At 39.6% G+C, this 24,440-nt stretch overlaps 1 protein-coding gene and 1 long non-coding RNA gene across 4 annotated transcripts in view; one reads left to right on the forward strand and one right to left on the reverse strand.

Moving 5' to 3' along the window:
• Nucleotides 1-2,666: 2,666 nt before the first annotated feature.
• Nucleotides 2,667-24,440, reverse strand: part of LVRN (laeverin) — a 37,493-nt gene continuing 15,719 nt past the window's right edge. The window contains exons 7-21 of one of the 3 annotated variants that reach the window (XR_011147700.1): nt 23,478-23,618; nt 23,102-23,167; nt 22,905-22,970; nt 21,662-21,831; nt 20,218-20,294; nt 18,257-18,396; nt 16,059-16,114; nt 14,589-14,742; nt 13,615-13,709; nt 12,830-12,937; nt 8,934-9,104; nt 7,285-7,425; nt 5,952-6,027; nt 5,221-5,441; nt 2,667-3,226 (exon numbers count right to left, since the gene is read on the reverse strand). Coding sequence is in view for 2 of the 3 variants with exons in the window: in XM_069001559.1 (XP_068857660.1) it covers nt 5,295-5,441; nt 5,952-6,027; nt 7,285-7,425; nt 8,934-9,104; nt 12,830-12,937; nt 13,615-13,709; nt 14,589-14,742; nt 16,059-16,114; nt 18,257-18,396; nt 20,218-20,294; nt 21,662-21,831; nt 22,905-22,970; nt 23,102-23,167; nt 23,478-23,618 (1,608 nt within the window). In the remaining variant the exon portion in view is untranslated. Of the gene's footprint in view, nt 5,442-5,951; nt 6,028-7,284; nt 7,426-8,933; nt 9,105-12,829; nt 12,938-13,614; nt 13,710-14,588; nt 14,743-16,058; nt 16,115-18,256; nt 18,397-20,217; nt 20,295-21,661; nt 21,832-22,904; nt 22,971-23,101; nt 23,168-23,477; nt 23,619-24,440 lie in introns of those variants that run through there. The other 2 variants (XM_069001559.1, XM_069001560.1) reach the window with 2 other exon arrangements.
• Nucleotides 18,892-21,651, forward strand: LOC138103333 (uncharacterized). Its single transcript, XR_011147701.1, has 3 exons — nt 18,892-19,145; nt 20,583-20,679; nt 21,275-21,651. It is a non-coding gene; the product is annotated as an uncharacterized lncRNA (long non-coding RNA).

The following is a 24,440-nucleotide window of genomic DNA, read 5'->3' on the forward strand; positions in this document are numbered from 1 at the left end:
TCTGCACTGCCAGGGACAGGGGAAGGGAGTCTTTTCCGAAGAGGTCTTTCCCAGGGTTGGTGGAAGGATGGGTCAGGTATTATTTCTGCGTGAATCTTTGCTTCTTTCTTGTACTGTCAGTTGTTAGTATCATTCCTTTTACTGTTGTTTTCTTATCTCATTGCTGTTTGCAGTCAATTTTTCTTACCGAAACTTGTAATCTTTGCCTTTTGTGCCTCCTCCCTATCAGTCTACAGGGAGAGGAGGAAAGAGGGAATGAGCGGGCAGCACGTGGAGTCTCAGTGGGAGCACTAAATTGGGGAGTGCTGTTCCTTAACTACAACATGCCCCCGATGATAGCTGGTAAGCGATTTTTGCTCTTTTATCACAACACATGTGCTTTTTCACTTCATGCTCTTCCTGCACTGTCACTAGCTGGGTTCTATGGCTTTGCGGTGCTGGAGCACAAGGTGCTGCAACCTTCCTAAAAGCATCTCCAAAGCGAAGCCGCTTGGCAGGAGCAGCACACGCACGAATAGCTCCGGCAAATGGGTGAACGGCAAAGAGGCAGGAAGAGTCTCCGTACAGAGTTCCATGGGAGGAGTTTATTGCAGCCACACCATGAAGGGTTCCAGGGACAAAGACGCAAACGATGAACAGGAGCGGAGGGAACATCAGAGACCAATGATCTGAGGGCATGGGGGCGGTACAAAGGCAAGGACTAGGGAATGGGAACCAGTGCAGAAGCTCTGGGGGAGTGGTGAGGGGCAAGGGCCAATGGGGGAACAGGGAGTGGAGAACCTTCTAGGGCAGGGACATATAAGGTAACAAAGGGTGGGGAGGCCAACGGCCAAGCAAGGAAGCAGAACTGGGATACCTTAACGTAACAGAACAAAGCATCCTGGGAGAAACCTCTTCTGTTCACCCTAACCTGGGGAGGAATCTCTGATCTTAGGGACTGCCCTACCAGGGGTCTCTCTTTGTTCCTTGTAACATAGGGTCACTGGCCACACACTGCATCAGGACGAGTATCCCACAGCCAGCCAAGGTCAGCCTTCCCCTCTGCCTACTCAGGTCCTTGTCTCATCCCATCACAAAGAATGACAGATAGTGACTCCTCCCGAAGACCACAGCCCACTGTCACTCTGGTGCAGGGAAGGTTTTGACCTCTTAAAGAACCATCACCAAACACAGCAGCAACAGTGGTTTTATTGAAGTAAGATATTGTGAAAGTGAAACTTATCAAATGGTTGCTTACTGATAGGTTCATTCTGTTATTTACTGCACAGAGGATACAATAGTGATTCACAGTTAGCAATGCACAGTCTTAATATGCTGTGGTACAAGGTTATGCACGATGTTGGTCACTTACCAGTGCAGTTGGTAAAGGGTGTTTCAACCTCGAGAAGCAATCCTGAGAGGTATCCTAGCTCCAGTGGAGGTCACCCCCATGCCAATAGCTCCCTAGCAGGGAGAGAGCTCAGAGAAGGCTCACTTAGGCTGTCATATTTATGGGATAAAGCAGCTGGCTCACAGTCAAATTACAAGTGATGGAAAAGGTAAAGGTGAGACTCCTTGTACCCACAACCCCCTTTGTTCCTTGACAAGTGAGTCTACTGTTCTTGTGCTAATCATTTATTTCCAGTTCCAGTTTACAAGTTTATGGCATTAATGGTCACCATGTCACCCTTTTCCTGCGTGGGCTACCAGAGAACAAGCTGGAACTAGAGAAGTTTTAGCCTGGTCTAGGTCTAGGCCTATGCTGCCTTTGGACTCTGGGACCCAAGTACCATTAGTTTGGCCAAGCGGTTGAGTCCATACATCACACCTGGCTCTGGAAGAGCCCCTGCACCTTTGAGTCAGGGGATGCAGAGGTGACAGCTCTTTTTATCTTTTATGAGTCACCACACAGCAGGAATGTGGCAAGGCCACATCTCAGTTCATTTTTTGGCTTTTTAGCCCACATCTCTTTTCCCTACCCAATGCTCCCCTTTCTGGGACTTGCACCAACCCTGAAAGAAGCAGCAGGCTGCTCCACCCACCTCATCAATATGCCAGCAGTGCAGCCAGATGGTGTGGGGCTTGTGCCTTGGCCACCCAGGCCCCCCACAAGCTGCCTTCTCCTCGCTTGCCTGGGAGGCTTCTTAGGGTGCCAGGATGGAAAGGGGGCACACCCAGTGGGGCAGTAGGACAACTGTGCCAGGAGATGCAGAGGAGAAGCTGGCTGGTGCTCTTGAACCTTGATTTAAACAGCTCCGAAGTCTTCCTCTCCACTGGGCTTGGCATGCATCCTTGCCAGCTCATGAGTCTGCTGGCCTGTCACACATGCATACAATATGGGCAGAACAAGTGTAACTTTTTGACTTCCATACTCTGAAGGCAGAGAGCAGGACTTAAAGCAAAAAGCTGGTCTTTTCACATCTATCTACTTTTTTCCCCACTCAGGGCCTACTGAATGCATCCTATCTATCAATGACAAAGCCATTTTTACTGGAAATTGCCCCATACGTGCACATCTTTACAATTTCATGCCCCATAACACTTAGGCAGTCTGCATAAGTACTCTTAAAGCTCATTTCCTGATGTCCTCATATTAATTTCCAATTAACTTTCTTTCACCCCAATTCTCTCTGCAATAAAGCAGCATTCCCAGCTTGCCCTGGATTCTTCCCATGCACCACTTCTTCCCTTGTTGCATTTAGCAGTTGCCACTCTACAAACCTCTCTACTCAGCTCGTACTCAACAGCAGCAAGAGCTGCCACTGATACAGCCACCAAGTGCAAATGTGTGGATTCTGGAAATGATTCAGATCTGCTCCTACTCAGGCAGCTTGCCTAGCAATCACCTTCACCATTCTGCCTCTGCCATGAAAACTGCTGAAATTCTGAAATACAGACTGTCACTGGGAGACAGACAGTTGATGCCTTAAGAGGCAACCTAAAAACAGAGACTAGACAGGAATAAGGGAGTAAAGGTAGGCATTTATTTGAAAGGCCTTCAAAGGTACCCCCTGGGGAGCCAGAGGCTACTGCCAAGATGGACCCCAAGATGGATGACAGGTCATGAGTTTTATAGGTTTGGTTCATTGGCACATCAGGGTTAATTCTCCAGTTAAAGCTTCCATTTAATGATGTCATTTCCCCTCTGCTTGCCCCCCTTTCAGAGGCTTTTGGTTTATACTTTTTGGGCCTAGAACGGTCTGGGTGTCCTTGAAGAGCAGGCCCAGGGAGGCTTTGTTATGTCTACCTAGCATGAGAGAGCAGAAATTAACAGGCTACAAGAAACTTCAGAGTCACACACTAAACAGTATAGAATTTGAAAAATACAAAAGTTAAAACCTAGGGCCTCACAGTCAGGAGCCATCACTTGAAAATAACTTCTTACTTTAACACCTAGTAATTTTTATGTATTGGCATTTCAAATTAAATGTTTTATTCAGTAGGATGAAGAAAAAAGAAAAGCATGGAAGACTGGTTAGAAAGGAAGAGTGGTTGCTCATGGTTGCAAAGAAATAGTTTGAACCTACTAGGCATAAGGTAAATTTATGGGATGTTTCTTGAGCTTTGCTTAGCCCACCTGATGAGGCATACAGTGCTAGTGATTAACTAGTGGAAATCACAGAGAATGCTGAAGCAAAACAGCTTCAGTACTGGCACAGGTTCCCCAGAAAGGCTGTGGACTTCTCATCCCTGGCGGTGTTCGAGGCCAGGCTGGACAGTGCTTTGAGCAACCTGTTCTAGTGGAAGGTGTCCCATCCTGTGACAGGGGGATTTGAAATACATAATCTTTAAGGTCCCTTCCAACCCAAACTGTCCTACAGGTTGTATGATAAAACCCCTGTAATTCACCACAGCCTCTCTCAATCAACTTGAAGAATACTTGAAAGAATGCGTGCAATTTTCTTTGGTATATCTTTAACTAGATCAAATGCTGCAGAGGTCAGTTGTTCCCAGCACAAACTTGTGTCACTAGTTGGTAATTCCCATACAATAAAGGGATTCTTAAACAGTCTCAAAATAGTTTCAATTTTTCTTTGCAGCTGTGGGGAGCAGAGGACATTCAGTGCAGTCAATATGGCAGTGTTTTTCTGAAATGTATTTAGAGGATGCCAGTGAACAATCCTTTGTATTAACATGTCTGGGTTTTATTCTGGTCTTGTCATAGAGCAGTATTCTAACTTATTTTGTCTCCTGCATTCCCACATAACAGTGTTTTGTGATCCATTACATGTTAACTGATCACCTGTACTGTAATTTTGTCATAATACTGTTACCTCACAAATAAATGAGTTGCATGGACTGAGGATCCCATAGTTTTTTTAAGGACAAGCGAATATGGTTTCCTAATACTAGTGGACTGAATTTTGCCTGTCACCTCCAAAATGCTGTGTAAGCAAGGTGATTAACCTTGTATCTACAGCACAGGAGTTGGGCTCTATGATTCTGATGGGTCCTTCTAACTCAGCATACTCAGTGATTCTATGATCAGTGAGCACCTCAGTGATGTTCCAGAAGGGATAGTTTGGACTAGTTGCACACTAGTGCCATGGACAAAATGACCATCCAGTGTTGCACACCAGGAACTCATCATCTCCTAGACAGATTTTATCCAAAAATATTCCAGTTCACACACTCCAAGACCATGCTGAGGGCTGAAGCATGCTAAATGGAGACAAGCAGCAGGGTCTCTTCAAAAGCACATTGCTAATCAAACACAAGTGTAGACACATTAAATAGAGATCTGCTAAGAAAAAACAAAGTTTGAATGACAAGGCATAAATTTCTTAATTAATATTAAAATTTGGGGGTTCTTTGGTCCTTTCCTGTCTACAGGTCTGGAGTCATTCTGAAGTTCATGTTTCACAGCACTGTTCTAAATTATTGTCCTCTTTGCAATTGAAAAACATAGAAGTGGAGACAGTTTATAGATCATTGTACAAATGAAACAAAACAGAATATAAAGTTTTTCAGCTTCCTCACATGTTTTTGCCACAAATATGCAGCACACCTTTCATTTGGATATTCAGAAAAAAAAAAACCCCAAAGGATTCAGGACTGTATCTATATGTTAGATTATTATTAGCAATGCATCCCTAAGACCTCATTCAGGAGGAAGTTATTTTAGATATAAGATACAAATATGTTTATAATTTCTTTTCCTGAATCCTTCTTTTCTTTGTGAATTAATTTATCCAGATTTTCCAGTGGGAAGACAACCACAGGACTCAAAATGTGCTTTACCTTTACTTACAGCTTATAATGAATACCAATATGATAGTGAATCACAAATAATATACTGGAAACTGTTTTCCAAGTCAATCATCTACATTTTTCTCTAACCAGCTGGCAACTTTGATTAGTAGTTTTCTCCGTTCAATATTTTCAAGTTTTGCGGATTCCAGTAGCACAGTAATAGCCTCTCTCTCATCCTCTTCCAAAGTAGCATTATAAAAAACCTGCAACTGAAGAAATAAATGTATGATCTTAGTTCACGTAACTTCATTTGCAGTAAGCAACTGTGTGCCTGACAGGTGCTTTCAACAGAGATGCACAGAAAAGGGGCAGATGACAGAGACTAAAGAGGGGATGGGGCAAGGTTACTGATTTACACTAACATGGGAAAGCTCCTTACATATCAAGAATGTGCCCTTTTGCTGTTCCTCTAAAAATCCTTTCAAATGCAGACAACTTCACTGGTACTGGTGGTACCACACTGTCTAGGACTAGTTGGGTAGAAGAATCCTCTTGTGCTGCCTGTTCTACAATCACAGAACAAGAAATCTTTCTCATCAGTCTAACAGGCAAAAGACAAGAGAGGACTGAAGAATAGTAAAATACTTGGGGGAAGCAGTGATTGAACAATATGAGAAATTATACAGATGTCAGTATGACAACCTAACATGCCAGCAGCCCAACTGCTGGTATATTACAAACTGTCAATAAAGTTGAGACTAAATGCTTCTCTGGTTTACCTCTTGGATCTGTACATCTGTTTTGACAAATCTTCCCATGACTTTTAGTACATCATGCAGTAATTCCTGCCCATATCTGTAAAATTGAGATAAAGGTCCTTCAAATAGCATGTTAGCAAATATACTACAGTTCATCCCATTTGAAAATACTCCCACTATTTAGTTATTATTCACTATGTTGCAAATACCAACTAAGCTGAAGTTTGAAACTGTGGATTGTTTTCCCTCTTTTAAAGAACTACCATTAATATCCCATTTAGACACTTGAACTGTACGAAATATGATAATTACCTTTCATTCTCTTTTCTGAGTAAGATCTGGTATTTGTACTTTGGTAATGTGACTTCTTTGCATGAAATAGATAATCTCTCTGAGCCCATACAGCCAAACCGAGCTAGAAAGGCTAACCAGTAATTTGCCTAACAAGTTGGTGTTCCTGTTGCTATCCTGAGGGTGGCATATAAATAAACACTTGCACTATTCTTTTAGTTTGAAATTAAGGGGTCAATTTTCCAGCAAAATTTAGGGTTTTTTTCCATCAGTTTAGAACACCGAAAAGCTCTGTCAGGGAACAAGTTGGTTGGTGTGACACAAATCTGCTACAACTTCTCTTTTCTAGCATTAGCAATAATTTACACATTTGAATGTTCTCAAATGGCTGGTTTTGGTTATGCTGCCCCTAATGGATCACAGTGGCCTCCTCTGCCATCAAAAGCAGCTGGACTGTACTCTGTCACAGCCCTGCTGCTTTTCTTCATTGCCAACGGGAGAAGGAGTCTTCAAACAGACATCAAAAGACTTGCTTTGCTCAAGAGAGGTAGCCCAAGCTCACCCGCTGTTTCCCTGCAGCAGTACAGGTAGGCTGGAGGTAGGTTAAGATTTAAGTCAGGGAATAACACTGTAGTTGGTCCTAGCATGCCTGCATGCTCTAATCCCCGATCTCTTCATACTTTCTTTGGAAAAGAGGTGAGGATTTTACTTCAGTATTTTACACCCACAATTTACAGCATTTTACACCCACACTTGTAAAATCCTAGTGGATAAACCCACTTCTAGAGTCAGAATTGCCAGGAGTACTTAAAAGCACAGAAACAGTCATGAACAGGCTAATTTTTAAAGTCTTCTGTGTTTAATGAGCTATTCTTTGGCATTAAACCCTGATCAGAGTTGAATCCTCTGAAAACTCTGCTCTGCATACTTAATTGAATCAGTCATTACAAAAAACCATCTCTGGAGGGAAAATCAGCACCTGAATTTTACAGCTCAAACATAAAGACAGAGGAAGAAGCCAAAGAGCCCCAGAAATTAAAGGAAGCCAAAACTTGTTGCTTACCCTTGATTTAGAAGTGGCCAATTTTCCGTAACGAATTCCCAGGCTATACGATGCCCAATATCCTTAGTCATTACATGTGAGATGATGGCTGAAGTACAATTGGAAGAAAATAATGTGTCACTGAATCCATATTGCAAGTATCTGTTAGAAAAGCAGGAAAGAAATAAACCTGTCACTTGCTGTTTTACAATGGAAATATACAATATAGCAATCTGGAAATATAATCCAGTTCACCAAAATTCCTATCTCAACAAATACCAGCATGTGGAAGGTTATACCAAAGTTGGTGTCATTCTGAGCTGTGTATTCAGCTTGGGTTTTGTCCTCAACATTTGTGAAATCCTGTTTTTGCACACTGACTCTTCACATCTTAGTGAAGTGAGGGTGTAGAATATCAAAGAGACATATGTGTGGTTTTTTATCTTTGCGGCAGAAAGACAACTGCTCCCACCAGACAAGCCTGCTCCTCACCTTCAGGTGATTCCCTTCACTGTGACTCGGAGCGTACAGCGTATGCCAGCAGTGAGAACTGTTACACAAAAGTGACCCATTTATAGGGTTCCCTGTAACAAGACTCAGGAAGGAGTTTTTCATGAGGGCTAAAGCAGAATTTCAGAAGTATTTCAAGAAGTGCCTGCCAATATTGTCAGCAGCAGCAAATGCCTGAACATCTTGAAAAGTAAGTATTTTCTTTGTTGCCTCAGTGTTTTACATTGCATGCTCCTACTTTCAAAAGAACTCTTTAAAACAGAGTTATTTTCTCATAGGGTCTTGCAGGCAGCTGCTTTATTTATGGGTAGAGTAGTTGAGTGGGGTTTCTCCCCTTAGCATGTCACCACTATGCTTAACATAATGGACGAAGTATTGTGAGGGCCAGGAAGAGCACATCTTAACATTTTTCACCCCAAAAAACTCCCTGGATGGCATTTCAAAAAACAGATTGGCTTATCAGCTACTAAGGCACACAGAGGAAGAAGCTCATCAAAACTCCCTGATCTTGTCAGGGAATGGTGCTGGCCTGTTGCAAGAAAAAGGCAATAAAGGATCATAGGTTAAGTGGGAAATTAGCATAGCTGATTGGGCATCTCTTTGCAACGCTTCTTGTCTTCCCAATGACCTCCACACTGGAGTAGGTGGCTGGAAGGAGGAAGATGCTACTTCCACACCTTTAGACCCATGGAGTTTATGTGAATGCTTGGATGATAATTCTTTAGACCATCACTGCCAAAATTCCATTCTTTAACAAATGCTTTTGGTAATACAAACATTACAGATTAGAGAATTGAACATTTTTTTACTGACAAAGATACAGATGCCAGTAAAAGAAAATAAACACAGTGTTCCAAACTCTGTTCTGGAAACATTTGGACAAGACTCTTCAATACATGTCTTAACTTTTTGGTTGGCCCACATGAAGTCAGGACTTAAAACTTGATGACCTACATGTTGCATCTGCAGAAGGATTGTTTATTTGTGTTTGTCCCGTTTTTTATACTTGCTCCCTAACAAAACTCTTTAAAACTTTACCAGAGGTCGACAAGACACATGCTTCTGTGGCAGGCAAACCTCCACCAGCTTTGCACAGTAAAGGATTTTTGTTCTTATTATTTACTTCTATCTACACAAATAGATACTTTGATCAAGGTCACCTGTAAAGTAACCATGGCTCATTGGCACAGCTCATGGCATAGAGCAGGATGTCTTCATCTTCCTCAACGGAGTCAGTCTGGTTATACATTTTCCATGCAAAATTCCATTCTTTATCACTTCCCACTGCAACACCATAGCAGCAGACTGTTTTTCTAATTAAAAAGGGAATTCTGCAAGGCAAAATATGATTAAAAGGTACTGTACTGTTGTAGAGGCAAACCCTGCCGTTAATGCATAACTGAAATCAAATGTATGTTTACAGTTAGAAGATACACAGCAATGGAAATATAAAATAGTAATGTAAATAAAGATAAGAAATTTGATGGTTTTATTTATGATCTAAGCATTAAAAAAGCATGCAGTATAAAGGAAAACCAAAAACCCCAACATTTTTTGAGCAGTTGGAGCAGACTATTTTGTGTGCATACAGTGTCAATGCCACTGTTTCCTGTCACAGCCTAGGCAGTGGGTCACACCATTAAAGACTGCACCACTGCATATATGCATTATTCCAGACAAGCCTTTTCAAAGTTTCTTCAGTGAATGCATCCAGTAGGAAGAGCCATTTGCAGCACAAAAGGAAACAGAAGGGACATTTTTCCATGCAACAGGCAGCCTCCTATTACTCCCATTCCAGGGAAGAGTCCTCAACATGGCAATGAATTTCATAACAGAAGTTAAATGCAAACTTTACCAGTTAAATGCTCCATATGCAAAGGCTGAACAGAAAATTTCTCCCGTAGCAATGATGTGTCCCTGATATTAAGACATTGTAAACACTTTCCAGTGATAGCAGTATTCTACTATGCAGGCTATATGGAAACAGTTTCAACTAATGGTATTTTGGATCAATTCCCTACAGAAAAATGGGTCCCATTGCTACAAGCAAAACATATGGCTTCCCTACATCGTCCTGTTAGTTTGCTTATCATTACATTAGGCCAGGATTGTAAGTAGAGGTGTAAAAATTATCCTCCCCTTGATCAGGAAAAAACATACAAGTCTCTGGTCACAAATGCCATTCTTCAGGCCCAAAACTGGAAACAGCAAATTCAAATTTAAATACAAGTTGAGAAAATTTCCTGAGTTTCAGCAGAGTATCCTATAGAAAATGAAGATGATGCCAACAGAGTTAGTTAGTCAGAAAGAAGGATATATGACATCAATCTTCTGAGTACAAGGTAGAGAAAAGGAAGTTATAGACTCTGGAAACTAAGGACTAGTAGGAAAGAGGGAGAGAGCTGGGTGTTGTACATGACAGACATCATGTGTTAGTGAAAAGGCAAGATGCAGGGATTTTGGTAGTCCTGTTGCAGGTGGGGCATTTCACTGTCATAGTAACAGAAGGCATGGGCATATTCTATATTCACTTCAAGGAATAGTTTGGATTCATTTACCTAGATATTTGCTGTGACATAAGGGATTTGCCACCAAGATGACATGTAGAGTAGTTATGTCAGGCTAAAGTATCATGCTGTGAGGAATCCACCTCTGGCAGATCTTACTTGAGTTACAGGGTCTAGTAATTTGTTTTGTAATCCTTTCATAATATTGCAGTAAGGGGTCACGGTAAGGTGATAACAGAGTAAAGCTGTTTTGGCCAACATACAGCTATTCATTTTGCTACTGAAGCTGTTCCAGTAGTTGCAAAAAAATGTTTGTTAGTAAGTGTAAAGCTGTTGTGTGTGAATAGACAAGTTCTGTGTATCATTTGGCTGCAGCTCTGATGTGCAACATTCAAGGCAGGTTGGATGGGCAGCCTGCTATGGGACAATAGTTTGCTGGCTGATGACATCTGGGGTGGCTCTGAAGTGGTTTATGTTGTGCAGTTCCCACTATAGTCCAGAGGGACTTTGGAGCTTGAGGTTATTTTAGGTGAGGAGTGTGACTTACGCATCTTGATATTTTTCATGGGAGTGGCTGTGTGATTTGACATTACTGGCCTGCCAGGATTCCTCATTTCTGGATCTTGGGGAAGATGCAAAAAGCTGCTGGAAAGCAGGGCAGGTAATTTTACATTGTGTTTTTGGAACCAATCCAGAAATGACATAGTGGTTTCTTAACTTTTGAGGGTAGCAGCAGAATATGTGAACCTTGAGTAAACAAGTAAAATGGGACAGCAATGCTGTCCCTCCCCCTAGGCTAGTTTTCTTCTTTCAAAAGACAAGCCAGTAACAGCACCTAAGAGAATACATTAATTTAACAAGCATCACTACACTCCTATAATAAAAAATAGTAAAACAGAGAAATTGGCTGGGGATTACAGCTCTTGGCTTGTTATTTTCATGAAACAGATAAAAATGCACTGTATCAAGTCCAGTTGCATTCTGCCAGGAACTGTTTGGAAATGTTCAGCTGAAAGTTGATAACCCAATCTGAAATAGAAAAGCATTACTTTTTTCCACAGATGTGACTTTTTTCCACAGATGTGAGAATCCTACCAGGTTCCACCTGTGGCAGAACAGCTGCAGTGTGCTGTTATGAGTTTGCTCTCAGCATGGAGAACATAAGAGCAGCTAAAGGGATTTTGCTGTGAAATATGGGTCAAAAGTGTATTGTGCCTGTTTCCGTTCCTACCCAGCACATGAAAAGTCTCTGGATTAACTGCATGGGAACAGTAATCTGTCACTTGAAACCTAAGAAGTGTCCTTCTTCTATGGCTTTTCTCCTTAAAACATGATCATTTTTTTCACTTAACAGAATTCAGAGTTTCATTTTTTTCCACACATAAAACCCGTAAAATCCCTTTGAACTTTCCTCAGTGCCAAGAACGACAGCAAAATTAATATTCTTCATCAAATTCAAAACTCAATCAGCTAATATATTTCATAGACTTTTCAGCTCTTCAAGTCAAGGTATGTAGTATTCCATCACCTCAAATGTTATTAATAGGGGAAGATGACTATTTTGAAAACAGACAGACAATTCAGCACAGTATTGTTGCTTCTAGAGTGGGATTGCAAGAATATTCTCTCTAGAATGGAACAAAATGTATTTAGGCTTTTTAAACTTTTCAGTCTAACTGCAAAACTCAGTTGGGCTTTTATGAGTATGATCACTATGAAGCTGTTTTAGAAAACTCAAACATAATAGTACAAGTTCAGTTTACTTAGCCAACTACACATATCAACAGAGATACAAATAATGACACAATATTTATCACAACTACAACAAATAAAAATGAACTTTAAATATTCACTCACCGGTGCCAATACTATTTGACTATTGCATAGAAAGACATTGAAAGAAAGAGGGAAGAAAAGAGAGTAAGAATTTCAATACATTGTACATTTTTTTTTAATGATGCAATACTTGGATACAGAAAGTCTCCTCCTCGTAGAGTCCAGACTCCATTCTCATGGACCCTGACCACTAGGCTCCAGTATCAGCATAAGGACTAACAGCTGTTCCCAACACCTCTTTATGTGAGCACAGAACATGCAAGGCACTTTGATGGGCTCATCATGGGCAGATGGCTGCATCATGCAAACATCACTCAGTATTGTTAAGAGAAGCTTAAAAGCTGAGTTGGTATATGTTACAACCCCAAGGCTGTACTGTAGCAAAGGGACTGGGCTATATGGGATATTAACACTAATAGGAGGTTCACCTGTTACATGGCTAACCAGATTTTGGTCTTCATGGCAAAATCTCCATCCTCCAGCCTGTAAAGTCTATGTAAAAAGCCTAAGTAATTATGAAATTATCATAAAGCTGGGATTTGGGGAAGAGGATGATGCTGGGGAGACAGAGTTGTCTTAAATTCTGCCATTCTGTCAAGAAATAAGAGCAGTGTACAGAAGCATTTCTCCTTCTGCCTCCCCCTTGTAACAGCTTTTTAACTTTCCACCTCCCCTAGACATGCACACCTCTAAGAGCAGATCATCATTCTTACTTGTGCTCAGGGTTATCCATCCATTTAGCATACAGTTCAGATGACAGGTCCAAACAGTCTTGGAGGCCCAGCCAGCACGCTGTTGCAAAGAGTTTTTCCAAATACGCTCTGGAAGGGAAGTTAAAACAGTAAGAATAAAAGAGATGCATACCACATTTTGAGTGCTTGAACTGTGCCTGACCACCACAGTTTCGGAACATGATGCCATTAACCCACAAGAACCTCCACTAGGAACAGTTGAGTTTTAATAAAATAATTAAACAAACAATAATGTTCTCCTGACATCAGTATTAATGGATACTAGTGAGGCAACCAATGTACTATATTTTTTGGTTAGTTTTTGTATGGTTTATATCCCGCTTGGAAGTTTTAAGGTAGTGGTTGCATCTAGTCCAAATCACTCTGATGTTCAAGCCTGTCGCTGCAGTGGCCTTGCAAATGAAGTATTTTAAAGTTTAAGTGATTGATCCAAAAATCATATCTTAAGTTTGTTGTTGTCAGTTTTTCTTCAGCTAGCCGCCTGTTGAGCTGTTATCTGATAAATGAGAGCCACCACTAAGATCCTTAAACTATCATCCTTTATGCTCCTATCCTGATACTGCAGTTTCACTGGAGGTGTCGTCATAAGGAATACACAGTTACAGGACAGTAAAATAACAATTTGTCTATGTTCACATTAGTTAGAGAATTATTCCTGTATCTTGTATTTAATTTACACAAGCAAACTGCAATGTATCGGATCCAATCACATCAGAAAAAACTTTTAAGAAATGCAGAATACTTACTGAGCAAAATAGTCATCTTCCAAAGCATCAACATTTTGATGAATAAAACCTGCATAATAATGGTATATTGGCAACATTCTCTTTAAAAGGTATTTCTTTTAAAAGAAGGGAAAGAAAAATTACTTTCATTTAGATACAAGTTTTTATTTTTCTTATTTACTTAGATTTATCCTAAAAAATTACCACTATTAATGTCTTGAAAACAGAGGATATTAAATGAAATATAAATATGGTCTAAAATTCAATATACCTGTACCTCAATTCAAACTGGCACATTACCATTTCACATCACTAGGACCTTTCAACTTATAATGAAAGAAGACAAATTCTCAGAAAAACAGGAAAAAACCCTTCTCAGCTGGAAATACTTTGTTCTTTTCACTTATTTTCACATACCTTTACTTTCTAGAACTTAAGAGAACTAATACTGTGAAACTGTATTTTAAACGTAAGTGAAATCTTCAAATAGAAGTCAAGGAAATAAATGTGACAGTATTATCTCAGGTAAGTCAAATATGGGAGAGAATAATTTCAGTTAGTATCTACACCCAATTCCTTCTTTCACTCCATGAATATGAATGGGAAGGGAGCACAAAGCACAGAGCACATATATACTGTATGCCTTTTGTATATAGCAGTGTTGGTCTTTTCACTTACTGCTGACTGATAGCTGTATTTTCCAGATCTGCAGTTTCAAAAAACCAAGGATGAAGCTTAATGTAAAGAATGTGAATGTATTTCTGCTTTTCGATAAGAATAACTCAAGATTCAATGAGACTTATCATTGACTAATATGTATAATTAAGTTCCTCCTCTTATTAAAAAAAAAAGTTGATAAAGTCATGCAAAAGGAATGACAAGAACTCTGACCCATCATACTCACCACTACATTCTTGAGAATTTAAAAAGCATTAATTTTAGACTGATGTATTTGCATGGTCTAGTATCTTTGCTAACTAACAAAATGGTCATACCTTTAAAAGTGGATATACTTCATAGTTCTTCAGTGTACTTTCCAAATTATCAGGTATTAGGTTTAACAATACCACATTCCATATGAAGAGTTCATCTTCTTTGGCAAGGTATTTCGTTAGTTCAAGTGCTGTTTCAATCGGAACATATCCGAAACTATGTAAAAAAAACAAAACAAAAAACCCACACACATTTTAGCATACTTATTCACATTAATTAATTCATATAAATATCTGGCTTTTTATGAAAAAGACAGTAAGACATCAGGATACAATGTGGAAAGTAGGCGGGAAAAGACATTGGAAAAAATAAAATAAACAAATGGTGATTTTAGGATCTTAACTCTCAAAACATCTATTAAAGAGCACAGTGCCACTATCAAAGTAATAGGACAATCACAGCAGTAAGCGTGGCAGTATGCACACTGTATCTGTTTGTGTCTGCAGGATACGGTACAAGCACATTGACAGCATGTGTCAGTCCCACTGGAACAAAATTAAGAAGAAAAGCACTGTTATAATACAATTTTATTTTTATTATGAAACAACTTACTTTCATTACATTTTCTTCTGTGGAATATACATTATTATAAAAATCAAACCATTTAATTCACATGCATACTATGTGTGGAATTAACTACTTCAGCATGGCGTTTCTGCCCCTCAGTGTGGAATAAGCATGAAATTCATTTTTTCACAATAAAATTCCACTTCGAGCCCCTTTCCTCCAGAAAAAAAAATATTTTTGGTGTACTTATATAGCAGCACAGTTCTATACTTCACAGTTACATTCCTTATTAACTACTAGTTTTGAGCTCTCTGATGAAAAAGGACATTTGTATGGGAGGAGGAATAGGAATTTTTTACTTCCTCCTCTCAGAGGTACTTCCATGGGCCCTGAAGCAGGGCAGTGTGCTTTGGCCACATCGTCCCTGAGGTCCTTCATCATAGGGACACCGTCATCATAGGTGTCTGATGCTTTTGGGACCTCTGGTACATGTGAGGCACAGACACATTTGATGCTTTTTCAGCTCCCTACAGTACTACTTGACCACTCTAGAACCACGGACCTGAACAACCAAGTCGTGACTCAGCCAAGAGAAATTAAGGCGGTTTTGAGTGATGCAGTACAGCATAGCTGAGATAGTCCAGGATAAATGAAGGAAGATCAGAACCTTCATTTGGAAACTTTTTTTCCCTTAAGACAAATACAGGTTAATCCCTAAAGAACTCAAGGCAGTGCCACTATTTAAAATAGTAATTTCCCAGGAGCTGGAACAAAAGTTAAAAGAAATTTTGAGGTAAATCACTCAGCACTGACAAAAGAAGGGATTAAATAACTTTCCCACCATTTTGTCAAAGCAGTAATTCTTATGAGCACACATAGGTAGGAATGAAGGAAGCAGAAGCAGCAATCTTGAGTGTGATAATATAATTTAATAATTTTCTGTAACATATTGGAAACGTACTTACTCTGTCAATGCAAAAACATCATCTATCAGCTGGAACCTGCTGACAGCGGGAATGGCCTGCAGAAAGCATTCATGTAATATTAATAGATTTAAACATGTCATTAGGAGTTTACAAAAAGCTTTACTATATTTCAAAAGGATCCATAACAGGTTTTCTAAATCAAAATAGCCTACAAAACATTGTGAAATGGATCCTGCCTTTTAAGCTGAAATTATTTATATGCTTTACAGGATGTTTTTATATATCTATACACAGAACTACATGATATAGTTATATATTATGTTGTATATAAACATATAACTACAGTACATTAACCAGAGAATTTCAAGACCCCTCTTACTTGCATGCTGTAATTAAAAAAAAATATTGAAATGCCACATGTCCTAAAAATACCCTGGTTACATAATTTTGGTACATTTTTTTTCCTTTTGAGGCTTAAATACAGAATCTGTAACCAGTGCAGAGCAGAGTGTCTAGCACTGCCATGAAATGAATGACCAAGGCACAGCCATGCACCGGTGTACCTCTGCCCACAGCTCATGCTCTTGTGAGAGGACTGCCATCCTCCTGGTCACTGCTGGAGCAAACACTCCCTCTGACTGCTGGAAGCATGAAGCAGTGCAGAAATGCAAATCTCAACATGCAATGCTGAAACCAGACAGAGGTCAGGTGGCTTGGGCTGACACCCACCAGGGAGGAACGTGAAGCTGGGTGGAAGCTGCATATTCTTGTTCCACCTCTTGATACCAAGATATATTACATAGAGCACGACCACAAGGAACGGGTGGCTTTGCACAACCTCTACCCAGAACACTTCCTACCAAGAAGCATTACCACAAAGAACAGATGGTTCGACCCCAGTGCCACCTGCAGCACTTTGCGCAATTGTGGTGGATAAGGCATAAAAGGCACCCTGATTTTGTACATAACTGGCAGTTATGAGAGTTTGACACAAAATCGTGGGCACAGATCTATGTGTCTGTCCTCCTCACCCTCCCCAGAAGGGATCCTTTATGGTAAGGCTTGCGTTCTTGACCACACCAAAGGTTTTCACTCAAGAAATTAACTTTGTGATTGCAATCCTGTTGTTAGTGCTCTCCATAGCTATTCTGCAGTTAATGCATTTGTCCCATCAATCCAAAAGAACTACTTATGTTGCATTTAATAACCCATTTGACTTGTGAACCTGTCTTGTTTGAGTGTGACCAAACCTACAGTTCGTAGATTATTCCTGCACCTCCTGTCCAGCCCATAGTTACATTTTTGCAGCACTGTATGGTGCCAAAAAATGGACCCAAGTCAGCCCCCACCCAATTTCCTGATGATGTAGGTTTGCTGTGAAAGAAAGAAGCCTAGAAGAAATGAAGCCAGTGTGATGTAGGAAGGTTTAATGTGCTCTGATCAGCCTGATGTCCAGACTCTCTAGAGAAAGCTGACTGCACTGATTACTATTATATTGAAAGGTTAAATTTTCTCACTTTTGTTACCAAAACCAATGAGCTGACACCACTGCTGGAGCCTCTGGCTCACTGTAGGATTAGGCAACACTGGAAACCATTACACCCCATATAGAGTCACAGTTGTTCTGTACCACTTTCACCTTCAGTTCAGGCTATGGGAAGTCAAAGGTGGGATGAAACTTACTCTAAGTCAGTGTCTACAGAGGACTGAAAGAGCCCAAGTAGAATTGATTTGAACTTCTAGGAAAATTCTCCACAAAAAAACAAAACCAAAAAAAAAGTTCACAAAACCCCAACCGACCAAAACAACAAAAAAACCACCAAAAAAGTCAGATTTTTTTAATTCCATGGGCAAAAATATTGTGGTTTGACAAAATGTGGAAATAAAAAGCTTTCTCACAACTTTCCCTCTTCATGGCTATAATGCCTTACACCAGATAAAGTTCAGTCACACATTCACATTTAAAGCTCCTTGAGCCAGATTTAAAGAGATTGGGAGAACCACAAGCTGTTAACAAAATTTCAAGACAGAATGTAATGTAAAGTTATTTTTCATGCTTATATGAAACTGTTCAGGTCTGTCATCTTCCACTACAAAAAGACAGTGACTTTAGTGGTTCAACGATGAGTTTGTCATAATTCCAGGTTTTCATCAATGTGATTCCAGGTAAAAACTGCAAGAAAAAAATACATGGAAAGAGTCTGCTCATAAGCTTGAGAAAACAAACATGATCTTACCTTTGGATCAGTTTCAAGCAAGCGTGCTAATCTCTTCAAGTTTAATTGGTCATAGTTCACTCTGTAGTATCCACTTAAATTTACATTTAGCAAGATCCAGTCATATTCTGACTCTGATACTTGCATTTCAGGAAACATTTCTGTAAAGTGATATTAGAATGTATCATTTTGTTTCCATGCACTGCTTCTCTTGCATTTATAAACAATGGACTTGGAGCTCCTCTGAGATCTGAGACACAAGTTTGAGGCTGGACTCAAAAAGAATCCCCCAAAAGCACAGTGCACTTGTGATCTCTGCTCTGCACAGCAGAATGACTTTAACATCCGCTGACTCCTCAGGTACTAAGCACCTTGAGATTCTAAGGGGTAGGCTGAAGACCCACTTTGCTCCTACCCTCTAGCTCAAAGGCAGCTGTGAGAGTTCAGAAAGTTTACCCAAGAGTCAAGTCTCAGGATGAGGAGCAATACCCTCCCACGCCTGCTGTAGGGCATGCACCCACAGCACACCCGCTGCTCCCAGCTCCCAAACACGGTGCTCAGCACCTTACAGAAGAACTGACCACCTACCAATATTCAGATAAATGGAGATCAAGAAAAAAAAACTGGTAAGTTTAACAAAGAGGCAAGTAATTGAAAATGCTGATTTTAAAGAAGATAGTCCCCATAGTCCTTTTGAGCTACATCATTCACTAATGGCTTCCTCCTGCAGTCCATCTCACTTATTCACGTGTTCTTGTCTGATTGACTGCTCCCGATAGCCTAACTGTGCATTGAAGGAGCCAGGGCAGCCTTGAAGGCTCTCAGCTGCCTCATCAGAAGAGCATTCAAATGCTGTTTTCACATCCTGATTTGAGAAGGCAAACTCTCTTAAGACAGTAGGCCAGTACTGGTGAGTAGTCTACACCCATCAGTGCTTTACTCTGAACAGAGGACTGAGACTCCAATGTTCAGACAGAGCAAGTCTTGCAGGATTCACCCTGTATTCAGAGGAATATACGTCCAGTTTTTCTTATTTGCCGTGTATACAGTCGAATTAATGATCACTCAAGCTATCTTATTGCCTGAAAAAGAGAGGAAGTAACTTTTAACCAATACAAACAGAGGGTGGAGAGCTGCAATATGCACAGCATATCGAAGATTTGCTCTTAAGCATTCCATTGCATTAGTCTCTGCATCTTCTTTTGGCTCATCTAAAATCTGATACATGGCTGACTTGCCAAAGAAAAATGATTACCACATTCTAACGATTACACTTCTTCCTCAAAAAAATATAGCTTTATTGGAAAACACTGAGTTTAGAAATAACAGAATTTTTTATTTGGTTGGAGATATCCATAAAGTAACTTTCTATTACAAGACTTTAAAACTTTTTAAAATCATATTCTTTTGATAAAAGTATTTTTTCATTTAATTTGCATAAAAAATTAAATGTTGTTGAAAACATTAATTTTCTGTTGTTACAGATATTAACAATGTTGGGTCACTTCCCACAGCCGGTGTTAATTTTTTCAGTCTTGTATCTACTACTTGAGCTGATAATTTTCTGGTATTTCACTAGAAATGAGATCCTATCTATACTCAAAAGCTGGTGTTAACATCAATGAGATCTGTTGGGGTAAGAATAATACAGAAGCATGAGGACTTAAGAGTCTGGATTTGTGTAAAAAATTACAAAATAAAAACTTCTGTGGAAATCTCTACTCATAATGTGTGTTGTACCATATTATTAAAAACTCAAGCTTACACTGAAGTTTGATGCAACATAGAAAAGAACATTATATGGACATAATAAAAAACCTACTGCTATAGTAACACAAAATCTTTACCATGGATAAACACAGAAATTTCTGTATTAAAGATTTATCTCCCTATTCAATTCAAATATACCTTCTGTTTTTAGAAGACTTTTGAGTGTTTTCATCAGTTTGTTTTTAGCATGTGCAAACAAATACATTACTTACTGCTGCTTTTGTCTAGCCAGGTTAAGGGTTGTGATGATCCATTTCTCATCCAAGAAATAGGAATAATCCAGGTGTTACTTAACAAAAAAAAAGGTTATGATTAAAGTTATTATACTTAAAAATCCCTCTTAACTGATGGTAAACTACAGTGCAGATTAGTTCTGTCTTGCAAGAATATCCATCTACCTTCTCTCCTCTCTGATGCATGCAACCTCATCAGATAATGGTACTTCTGTTGGATCAGCATTTATCTTCTCCAAAAGGGAGTTTTAGCATGACTTTAAAAAGGCACTCATATCAAGAATATTGTTCAGTGCTAGGTGTTAAAACACCATTGTCTCTCTGTGCTGTCTTTCCTTCTCCAGGCAGTAATCTTATCCTCGTCACTTCTTACACCTAACCCTACTTCTGGAGAACTTAAAGCTACTTTTCAGAAGGGCATCTACTGAAAAAAGGTCTCAGGTAAGCAATACAACTGTAATTCTGACAACTGTAATTTCTTTTCTGAGGGAATGTAAAACTCCTTTCTGGTAAAAGAGATGAAAGCTTCAAACACCTGAAAAATTCTGTAATACATGTCCTGGGCTTTCTTACATTCACATGGTAATTTGTGCTTGCTAACTGTGGAATTCCTTATCTGAGCTAACCAAGAATATTGAATGGATTAATGTTTTGCAATTCCTTGGAAGCAAAGGACCCTGTAGCTCTTGTCAAAATTCCTTTTACCTGTTTGTATTACCAGCAATCACTTCCAAGAAAAAAACTGCTTTGGATTTTGCTCTCCTCTACACTTCTTCCACACATAGCAACTCATCTCATGGCTCCATCTATGCACCCCAAAACTCATGTCAATTGCTCCTTCATGAATTTTCAAACCCTAGCCAGGAGTTTCCAAAGTGGGTGACAAAAGGCAGCTACTTCTATCACTATTTTCAGGCATCTGAGTAAGCAGCACAGTTTTCAAAAGCTGCAGGCACTCAGCAATGCTTGCTGTATCAGCAGTCTCTGAGAAAGGGGTCATTTATTTATTTAAATGCAGCCCTCTTTTCCTTGCCAGGCAGAAGAGACTGGAAATACATGCACTGGAAAGAAGCTAAGCATGGTTCATCCAGGTCCCCAGTCTGTAGACCTGAGGGATGAGAAAAGAACAAAACACCAGGCAAAAATCCTCCCTGCAACAAACACACTCATCGCTGAAGTCTGTCTTTATTCTTATGTGGCTGGAAAAGTCACTATTCCAGAGGAAAGCAACTTTTTGGCAAAACAAGCAGAGTTTGCAGAACAATTGCAAAGTCCAGTCTCAAACAGATTTTACTTGACTGTTCGTAACAAGAAAAAAACCACAAGTTAAAAAATCAGATGGTCAAAATATGTTGTCATAACTGAAGAGCTTCCTGTAAAAAGCAGGGTATAAACATACAATAAAACCACAAGCTAAACATACTTGTAAGAATCAGTATTCTTTCTATTCTTTTTATTAAAAAATTGTTCCTGTCTGATTGTTCCAGTAGTTAGATTTAAAGTTAAAACTGGAAACCCATTTTGGCATGTCCAGGAATCCATTATTTGCTTTACAGATGCTGGCAACTGAACTTCATCCTGTCCATCTACGACCTGAAAGAAAAAGAGGAATTAGAAATATTTATGATGAACAGGTACTTACTGATATTGCTTCAGTGAATCTCTGGGAGCTGTTCTAACACAGTAGAGAAAAAATCTGCTTAGCAGTTTGCTGGTCTTTGACTCATGCAAAAAAACAATGTAACTAAAGTCCAAAAAACGTTTTTGACATTATAATAAAGACATAATACAGGCATAAGCCTTTCTCAGGAATTATGAAATACTGAGATGACATTTCTCATTCTAAAGCCTGACCGCTAAATTTTCCCTTTTTAGTGTTAATGTACTTACACATCTCTATGGCTATGACAGACTTGATGCATTAATTTCATTCAAATAAAACTGATGGAACACAAAGATTTTTAAGTGACCTAATAAACAAACTGAATTAGTGAAGACAAATTGAAAAAGACATTAAGCTGGAGTCTCAACCAGTGTGAATTGGTACAGTCTTCACTGGCTTAAAACATGTGACAACCTTGCCTATCTGAAATTCTAGCACTCCCATTCTTAAGACAGAATCTGCAACACAACAGAAGCCTTCTTTAGAGGACCAGGAAGGTGGATTTTTTAAAAAAAATAAACCTAATATTAGCATCTGTTTCCTTAGTCAGATTTCTGCCAAAACCATTGAAGGATGAAATGCTGAGCTACTGCCCTGGATATAGACTTTGCTGGATCTGTGACATACCAACATCTTTGATCATCAAGCCCAAGGCATCACACACTCTGATCTGGCGAAACTTAAGCTCCAGAACAATAGGATGTGCAATTTCATGTAGGCTTATGTAATAACCACGAAACCCAAAACTTTGCCTGGTCCTGAATTCCCATCTCATCTCTCTACTCCTTGTACTTAGTTCTACTGATCTCAGGTGCAGCAAAGTAGCCAAATAAACACTTGAGAAAATATTAGCTGAGAAAACCAGTAAAGCAAATATTATGCAGGAGAAAGACTGTGCTACACAAAGCCACATTCCAGTGCAATCTTCTACAAATAGTTTATGCCTTAAATTTGGACTGTGCCAAACACCAGAGAAAGAATACTAGAGACATAAAATGAGTACCATCTGGATGTGGGTCCAGAGATCATCTTGATTAGCATTTGAGAAGGAAAATTCTTTCAGATACGACTGTGTGGAAACAAAGAGAAGCATCAGAATTCATGAAGGTTCAATGCAACCATTAGCAAGGCAAACAATTTGTACAACTGACATTTTCAAGCTTATAAATCAAGATGAAGAGGTTGTTTTTTCAAACTTACAGTAAGCGCTCTGATGAACAACTTTTCAGTCAGGAAACCAGAAAGCATCCAGGTTATAGAAGCCCCCTGGAGTACAAAAAAAAAAAAAGTACGAGCAAAAAGGAATTATTATTGCAATTACTGTTGCAATATTTTTTTCATATATTCCAGAGATGGTAGTTGGTCTACACCCACACTTCATATTTCACAGAGGTTAAAAGTGTTTTCAGTACTTCCTTCAGAGCCAAGTAGATTTGCAACACCCAATAAATTTGTGTGTGCCGCAGAAACACGTTTTGAATGACAAAACAGTTTTGTTCAGCAGTTCCTCCCAAACCTACCTTGTACCATTAGTTTAGAATCTGCAAGAAACAGGAAGAATTTTCTATTCTTTTACCTTGCTATATGTGATGTTGTCAAACAGAGACATTAAAGAAAATGATCCTTTGATCTTGTCTTCACTCTCTGACAGTGATCGAACTATTTCAATGTCTTCCCTTAAGACAGGTTGAACGACATGAACATAAAAGATTTTATCCTGCAAGAAGAAAACAAATCTAAGTGAGATGAACAATTGGAAGGTACTAATTCTCTGGAGAGAATGAGGATTATGGAAAAAGCACTATTACGGATCATTTGTCTACAAGTGAACTCTCCCACTCCCTAAATTTCTCATGAAGTACAAGGGACCATATACCTGATCCTAACATTTTCCACAGGCAACATCAGTGATCAGTGAAAATTTTACATCTTCAAAGTACTGCAGTCTTGGGCCTGACAGTCAGTTACAGTGTAATCCTCAGGCAAAAATAAGTGAACTATATTAAACGGCAAATGAACATATCCTGAAAACTGAAAGCCTGTATTTCATTTACTTCTGCCATAAGTATGGCAGCATTTTCCTCCTAAATTCCCTGTTTCTTCTGCTGCAACCCTGAGCAATAACCTAAATGAAGGTACCAAGGTTTAGCTATGAGGCATTTCTGCTTTCACCCAGTGAGAAACAGGGACGGAAAATGGCTCCTCAGGAGTAAATGTCACCTACCATGGCCAACAGCTCAGAGAAGGGACTGGAGTGCCTCTCCTCTAAGAACAGGCTGAGAGAGCTGGAACTGCTCAGCCTGGGGAAGAGAGGGCTCAGAGGGATCTCATCAGTGTATCCACCTGAAGGAAGGCTGAGCAGAGGACAAAACCAGGCTTTTCCAGTGGTGCCCAGTGACAGGACCAGAGGCAATGGGCACACACTGAAACACAGGAGGTTCTCTCTGAACACGTCACCCCAAGACAACACCAGAAAACACGTTGTCACTGTGAAGGTGACTGAGCATTTCCAGAGGTTGCCCTGAGAAGTTATGGAGCC

Source organism: Aphelocoma coerulescens (assembly GCF_041296385.1).
Source record: "Aphelocoma coerulescens isolate FSJ_1873_10779 chromosome Z unlocalized genomic scaffold, UR_Acoe_1.0 ChrZ, whole genome shotgun sequence".
NCBI lineage: Eukaryota > Metazoa > Chordata > Aves > Passeriformes > Corvidae > Aphelocoma > Aphelocoma coerulescens.